General features: G+C 31.2%; 1 protein-coding gene across 1 annotated transcript; it reads left to right on the forward strand.

The window, feature by feature from the left end:
* Window positions 234-1,670, forward strand: LOC109723881. Its single transcript, XM_020252375.1, has 2 exons — window positions 234-472; window positions 1,131-1,670. The coding sequence occupies exons 1-2, from the start codon at window positions 305-307 to the stop codon at window positions 1,638-1,640; spliced, it is 678 nt and encodes a 225-aa protein (XP_020107964.1). The 5' UTR covers window positions 234-304; the 3' UTR covers window positions 1,641-1,670.

Consider the following 8,844-nt stretch of genomic DNA (forward strand, 5'->3'; position numbering starts at 1 on the left):
CATCCTTCCAAAACTACAATTAAACTTTGCTTGAAAAGCCCTACTATACCTTACTTTATGTAATGTAATTGGTAACTCATCATCCACCACACCACTATGCTGAGGATGAGACCACTAAGACAAAAGCACTAAGGCAAATAAAGGCCATGCATATACAACAAAGACCTAACTCTATCCAACCCTTGCTACCCACTTAATTTCACCACTATATATATATATATATAGATATGTATACATAATGGAACCCTACATATATACATATGAATTGCAAATTTATTTGCTGCACCATCTTGTTCTTTGAGTGATGGATTTGAGTAAGTATCCATTGGACATCATCTTGGTTCCCTTGAGCTTTTGCCTCACAGCTTGTTACCATGGATATATTTGGCAAAGCTCCAAAGCACAAAACACAACAACAAGTATTGGGATCACCATGAAGAGGAGAGCAAGATGGGTCCAAAGCATTTTGCAGGTGAGAATCAAATTAAGTGAACAATTTCTTAGTCATATATATATGATTTTGGTCCATCATGTTCAATTTGATCTCAGCTTTTATTATAAACAACTGGTTTCTAAATTATTCATGGGTTATGTTGTTATTTATATGAATAAATTCTTGCTGCGGATCGATAGATATGATTTCTCCCTGCTCAAATTTAGTATCTCATATTATTCAGTGCAGAATTATTTAGATGTTACAGAAAATACAGACTTAAATAGTGGAAGGTTGTTTGGTAATTAAATGACAAATGGACTAGTCGATGGGATTCAAATGCTTATTTTCCTATTTTAACATGTATCATGTGAAACAATCGGTTTTAATTTCAATGAACTTTTTTTATTTCGTACCATATAAATCAACTAGTTACTGTCAGATCGTTGGCGCTAATCATTAATCCCGAAAGCTCGAGCTATTAGAAATACACAACCAATTCACTTAAAGTGTACAGATACAGCGCCTACGGATCTTGATTGTGACTCGGCCTAACCAGCCTCATGCCACTTCGAAAATGACTCGGCCCACCCAGTCTCACGCCATTTCGAATATGACTCGCCCCAACATGACCTCCCGCCACATGGCAGGATACTAGTCCATTTAAGCCAACAGTTACTCTATGTAAAAAATGCAGGAAAACAAGAAGAAAGACATCCTCGGGGTGCAGAGCCTGCGGAACCTGCTCATGTCGACGATCCTATCGGCCACCGTCGCCATGCTCATCAACACGGCCCTTGCTGCGCTGGCAAACAACACGTACAATGCCTTCCGCCTCCACGGCGGGGGGATCCTGGGGTTGCAGGGCGGCCCGATGGTCGTCCTCAAGTACGCGTCGATCTCGCTCCTCCTACTTATCAGCTTCTTATGCAGCTCCATGGGTGTCGGGTTCATCATAGAGGGGAATTTTCTATTGAATGCTCCAGCAGATGCGGTAATGTTTGATGGGCATGTGGAGAAGATGATAAAGAGGGGATGGGTGTTGGCCACAGTAGGAAATAGAGTGTTGTTTTCTACATTTCCCTTTTTGTTGTGGTTGTATGGGCCTGTTGCATTGGCTGTGTCCTCTGTGGGTTTGATCCTGGTTTTTTATTGTTTTGATTTTGAATCTACAGGGCTCAAACAAGCCCATATTATTAAACATTAAGCTTTGATTAAAAAGTTCCAAAATGTTAAAGAATTTTTCTTCTTCATCATCATCATTTTCTTTTCGTGGCTCTTACGCTTTACAAACCTGGAAACCCAACATATTAACTGCATTGAAACGCACTTTGAAAATAAAAATTTTGTGCTTTGACACAATATGAAGACATTTGATTTAATATTTTAAATTTTATACATATGAATTGTGGCTGAAAAAGCTTTCTCCAAATCTAATAACATCAAAAGAAAAAAAAAATTCTTTCTCCCTCTTCTCATCATAGAATTAGGAAATTAGTTGATAAGAGTAGTGGTCCTTTTTGGACATAACAAAATAATTTTTGTTTTAATGCCAGATAAATTGATTATTTTGGAAACGTTTTATCGTTCTTCTTTCAACCTATCTCAATTCTCATATTATGTTTTTTTAAAAAAAAACTGAAGAATATTAATATTAATGCACAAGGCCTTTAATTTGGACTGAAATAAAGTGCTATTTAATGAAATTAAAAGACTTAAAAAGGTATAGTAATTTTTCAACAACAAAAGCTCCTTTTTTTTTTTTACTTATTTTACAAAAAAAACCTATTTGGCAAATTTTTTACTAAAATAGTTGCAACTGATGGATCTTTATATAGGTATGTAAACAACAAGAAAAATAAATACATACCAAAATTTAAGATCATAAGCAAAATAGAATAACTCACAGAGCGCTATAGAGAAAAAATTTTAAATCAATCTATGGAAGTAAAAAGTCCGGCTATCTATAATCTGAATGTCACTAACAGAAATTGAGTAAGTTGATTTCTACTCCTATCTCAGACACTTTTTTTTATGGTGTGCAAACAATTGTAATTTTTTACCAGAATGCATGAAGAAAGGTGGCAAAACTAATACTCTTTATATAGAGTCCAAATCGATTAGTTAATAAGATGGTGGCTCGATTAGTTAATAATCGACTTTCCATCAAAGTCGATTAGTTGATTTTCCATCAAAGTCGATTTTCCATCAAAATCGATTAGTTAATAAGATGGAAAATCGATTTTCCATCAAAGTTGATTTTCCATCAAAATCGATTTTCCATAAAAGTCGATTTTCCATCAAAATCGATTTTCCATCAAAATCGATTTTCCATAAAAGTCGATTTTCCATCAAAATCGATTAGTTAATAAGATGGAAAATTGATTAGTTAATAATCGATTTTTCATCAAAATCTGATTATGATTATATTTAATTTAAATAGATAAAAAAAATAAAATATACCATATCAAATGGTTTTATATCTATTAGAATTGTGACCTTTATCTATAATAAATTCAAATTTTAAATATGATTAATTGGGACACAATTATGAAATTCCAGCAGCAACTGCTAATTCATAAGTAGAAAAACTAGACTAGCCAGAAAAAAAAAGAAAAATCTTATTTATTAACTGCATTGCAAATTAAGTTCAGTGTACGTGAGGTAATCTTAGTATCATCCACAAGCAATAATTAAGAGGGTGGCCCCCTACTTTATTGCGCTTTAAAATTTACCACGACTTTTAAATCACATGGTTTTGAATTATGTCCCCACCACCAATAGCAAGAGAACAACAAAAGAGCCAAACCAGCGACGACACATTGTACAATTTTATATGGTATCTTTTTATCAGAAACAACCAAAATTTTGGTCCCAACCACCATATACGAACTTAAGAATTTTCTAATAAGATTAGTGAACTCACGTTTGGGATAAGTTTTAGGACTTATTGTTAATAATTGGATCCCACATTTTTATGGTTCGAAAGGGAAAGGATAAGAGAGATTGCCCTAAAAATTTTCCTCCTTATTTTGTCAAAACCGCGTAGTTGTAAAATTAATGATCAAGTGAACGTTCCTCGATGCTTCATTGTGGCAACCGCAAATATTCTATTTGTAAGTAAAAAACAAACAAAAAAAGTTGATGTTTTTTTTGTTGGTTATTCAAAGCTGTAAAGGGTTATGCTACTCCTCCCCCAGTGCTTCCTCTCCAAACATGTTGTTAAAATTTTATTACAAAAACATATTGTTAGTTATATATAGTGATTGTTTAGTTAATAATTCAGGAGTTTTATAAAGCGGTAAAAATTTGAAATTGGCTCTGACACAACATTACTCAGAGTATCAATGACTAACTCATTTTCCCACCCAAATAATCCATAATATATTTGGTGGGTTATTACGTACGTATATCTATTCTCCATCTCAAATCTTTAATTTGTTTGATTTACAAGGAGATTATGAGAAAGTATAATAAAAAATTAATATTACATTTTGTGAGTTATAATATACGTTTTTTATGACCATCGTAAAATGATCAAGTATATATTTTTATATATTTTCACTTTAACTTTATTTTGTCTTGCAGTAGTGTTGGATGTATGGTTTGTTTCGTACCCCACACGGACCATACGCTGTTCTACTTTTAAACTCTTCGCTGCTATTCATGTTTAGAACCATTCATTCATAAAAAACTTGGTCCCCAAGTCACCAAGTAGGTCGAGGGCATTTCTGTCATTTCACATCACCTTGTTAAGTTATAACTTTAGATTTAAAATTTTAAAATTATTGTAATCAAATTTCACAGCCAAATTTAGGGTTACTTTGGTAATATTGCGACTAAAAATGTTAAATTTTTATTACAGTGTTTCAATCTTATCTTTTTTTTATATTATAAAATTACGGTTGTAACTTGTAATCATTATTGAAAAAACATATGACTACATACTTTTTTCGATAGTAGTTGTAACTATAATCTTTTATAGTATCTAATAAAGAGAAATAATTAATAGCATTTTTTATTTTTTTGGACCGTTAATAATATAAGAATAATGTTTTTAACCACAGTATTATCAAATTAGATTTTATTTGGCTAAATATCGATATGCCGTTAATATAATAATAATATTGGTATATTTTGATTGATAATACCACGATAATTAAAAGTTCTTTCATCTTTTTTTTTTGAAAAATAGGTAGCAAGTTACCTGCTTCATTCATTAAGCAAAATGAACTAAGCGTACAAAATGGAAGCAGTCAGGACCTCCGAAAGAACAGGCAAAAAAGGATGAAATAAAATTGAAAGACAGAAAGAAAACAAAAAGAACGAAAAGAGGAGGGGTGTTAATAGGGAGAGAAGGGATAGTAGCTGGAGCCGAAACGACACATCACGGCAAAGAGTTCCAGTCGTTTAGCAGAAGTTTGACACGTTCAAGAGACCGGATAGCGTTGTGCGTGGTTTCTCGGAAAATTGCGTTATTTCTATCTGTCCAGATCACCCACCAAGTCGCAGCGGGAAGGGCCAAGCGTCGTGTTCTTGAAGAGTTCTTTCATTAAACTTTTATTTTGTATACTTATATTTAAAATTATATTTATTTAATATCGAAAAAAAAAAATCAGATTCGCTCGGCCACGAATTTGGATAGAATCTAAAACATCGTTATTCACTGACATTCCTACTCCCGTTTGCAGCCATTCACTCGTATAACTTAGCCCCCAAGTCACCAGGAACCCCAAGGACATTTCCGTCATTTTACACCACCGTATTAGTTCCTCATGTGAGAGGAAGTTTACGCTATCACACTTACACCATATCAAAAATAACAAGTCAATTATATTTTTTCTTTAAAAAAAATAATATGACAAATTAATTCAAAAAGATCTATTTGATTAGTTGAAAATGCCACGGCATCAACATAACCGGTGCATTCTAAAATTTTTTGAAAAAACTTAAAAAATATTCAATTTAGGACTATAATTTTAAAAAATATAATTACCTATATACCTAACAAAACTTTAATAAAAAATATCTCATTTATTCCTACTTTTTTTTTTCTTTTCAACATACCCCTCATATGATTATTCCAAAATGCCCCTATAGTTACATTGGGTTAAATGTGAGTTAAATATTTATTAGAGTTAAAAAAAATGAAAATATCTTGTTTGCCCTTAACTTAAAAACAAATAAGAAATATTGGTGATGTTATAAGAATATATTTGAAAAAGTTAAAAATTAAAATAATATTTGTGCTCTTAACTTAAAGAACAAATAAGAAAAGTCGGTGATAGTGGAAGAATGTATTTAAAAAAAAAATTAGTAATTTCATAAAAATAACAACTATTGCTAATAGTTTATTAACAGAATTTAATTATAGGGGTATATTTAAAATATATTGAAACGTAAAAATAGTATTTTCAATATTAGCTTTGTAAAAGGAATAAATAAGAAAGTCGGAAACTCTTCAGAAGTATATAAGAAATTGCCTATATTTTAAAATAATTATTAAGAAGAATTTCAAAAACCACCCCTGTGGTTTCACACTTTCTCACTTTAGTACTTTGTGGTTTAAAGTGTATCAATTTAGTGTCACGTGTTTTTATTTTTATCTTTTTATTATTGTTTCCACTAATATTTTTCGTCAAATCAGCGATAAAGTTAAAACTAAAGTATATTAAAGTGAATATTCAATAAACTTAGTTGTAGTATCAAAAATTTTTTGTATCTAATTTAACGAAATATTAACGGAGAAGCTGATAAAAAAATAAAAGTAAAACCACAGGACACTAACTTGATACACTTTAAATTACAGAATACTAAAATAAGAAATTGCAAAACCACAGGAATGGCATTTGAAGTTTACCCTAATTATTAGTGGGGAAACTTCAAATACCCCTCATGTGGTTTCGCACTTTCTAACTTTAGTACCCTGTGGTTTAAAGTGTATCAAGTTAGTGCTCTGTGGTTTTGCACTTTCTCACTTCAGTACCCTGTGGTTTCAAGTGTATCAAGTTAGTATCTTGTGATTTCGCACTTTCTCACTGTAGTTCCATGTGGTTTAATATTTCGTTAAATTATATACTCCGGAAAGAATAATAAAAAAAAAAAATTTGAAACCACCGGGTACTAATTTGATACAAAAATGAAATCACAGCGTACTAACTTGATACACTTGAAACCACAGGATACTAAAGTGAGAAAGTGCGAAACCACATGGTACTAATTTGATACATTTTAAACTACTGGGTATTAAAATAAAAAAATGCGAAACCACGGGGGTGTATTTGAAGTTTTCCCCATTGTTATTGTATTTGAATTAAAGGGTGAGCTTGCTGCGAAGTTAACAACGAAGCGGAGGCCGCGGCATCATGACCTCATCCGGCCTCCGTCACCGCGATGACGACTGACGAGGCCTCCTTTTGCCCTCCCCCCACTCACCCAACTCCCCTCTCCTTCCTTGCTCCTTCCCCTTTCCAGTTTCCACACTGTATATATGTATTTATATTATTTAATATTTTGAGTGTTATTTTGTAGAAACAGCCCCCTTCTTTTTCTGATTTTGCTGCTTCAGTTTTTATATATTTTTAATTGGGTAAACTTCAAATACATTCCTATAGTTTCGCATTTTTTTCACTTTAGTACCCTATGATTTAGTGTGTATTAATTTTAGTACCCTATGATTTCATTTTTTCCTTTTCGTCAACTCCTCTATTAACATTTCGTTAAATTATATACAAAAATTTTAAATACCTACCTTTTAGTTTAATTTTGTCACTGATTTAACAAAAAAGATTACGCTTCGACAATTTTGGTCATCTCATATTAAGTATAGTAGTATTTGGGATGTGCGTTGCTAGTTATGTAGCGCCCATTCTGACAATCTCCAAATAAGTAAATGTGCTATGAGAAAAAAATTTATTAGATTGTAAATGGCTTACATATTGGCACGGTTAAAAGTTACACTAAAACGAAGAAAATGCTATTTTATTTTTTTAAAACGATAATATTTCGTGGAGATTATATTATTTCGAGTACTTTTATAATTTTGATAAAAATTAAAAAATATTGATATGATAGTACATTTCAAAAAGAGCGAATATTTTACGCCCCACACTTCAGAACTTAGAAAATTTTAAAATTTTTAGCATCATACAAAAGAATTGATAAGACATATATACAATGCCGGTTCAAAGACGACTGAATTAATGTAAGATTTCACATTTCTTTTTTGGATCATTTTAAATTAGTTATCCAATCTTTAAAATTTTTAATTTTATTCTCCAATTATTTAATTTGTTCGATTTGAGTTAGTTAATAATATTAAAGTCAAAATATTGTTGACTGATTCAAATTAAATAAATTAAATAGTTGGATAAAAAATTAAAGGTTTAAAAAATTGAATAGTAAATTTAAAACGGCCCATAATTCAAATAAGTTTTGTACATGCCTATCTAAAATTTATCCTAAACTAATCATATCATATGATCATATCCAGTAAGATGAGAACAGTACAATTAGAGATAATATAATAATTATACATTAAAAAAAAGTATTTATATGCTTTTATATAGAATAACTATGGCAAAAAAAAAAGATTTTTTTTATTTTATTTTCTTTGTAGAGTGCTTACATATAGACAAATATATGTGAAACTTTAAAATACACGTATAAATGAACTAATCAAAAAAATTTATATTATAAATATGTGTTAATTTCATACATGTTCCTACAAATATAGTGAATAGTAAATATATCTCTACAAAGTTTAATTTTTATATATTATCTCTGTAAAAGTCCTGATGTTTTCATATATATTCCTGCCGTTAAAATCCGTTAAAAAAAGTTGGTTAAGTATAGGTTAAATGCTTAACCTAGTTAGTTTTTGACATTTTTATTCCTTTATATTATACTAGTATGACTTTCGGAGAAATATATTTGTAATGGCAAAATTGAAAATATAAACGGTTTTTTAGCGGTTTTCTAACGGTAAGAAATTAGAAGAACATATTTGAAAATATTATAACTTTTACAGAAATAATATATAAAAGTTGAGCTTTGTAGGAATATATTTATCATTCACTATATTTGCAGGAACACGTATGAAATTAATCCTATAAATATCATGGGCTAATTTGCATAAAAAAATAATAAATTTTGAACTTTTGCAAAACTGGATTGTTGATTTTGCAAATTTGATCCGAATTTTCAGCAAACTGACCAAAATACTTTTATTATTTTTTCTCTTTCCTCTTTTTTTCTCTCGTTTATTTTTCTTTCTCTCGCCGAAAAAAGTAGCGGAGGCGAAGGCGGAGGCGGAAACGGCCAGCCTCGCCTTTCACCCTCATGCTCTCGCCCTCGCCCGTGCCCTTGCCCGTGCACCCCTCACCTTCCTCGCCTCCGATCCAGCCAAGGGC

The sequence above is a fragment of the Ananas comosus genome, linkage group 18 (genome assembly GCF_001540865.1).
Source record: "Ananas comosus cultivar F153 linkage group 18, ASM154086v1, whole genome shotgun sequence".
NCBI classification, from domain to species: Eukaryota; Viridiplantae; Streptophyta; class Magnoliopsida; order Poales; family Bromeliaceae; genus Ananas; species Ananas comosus.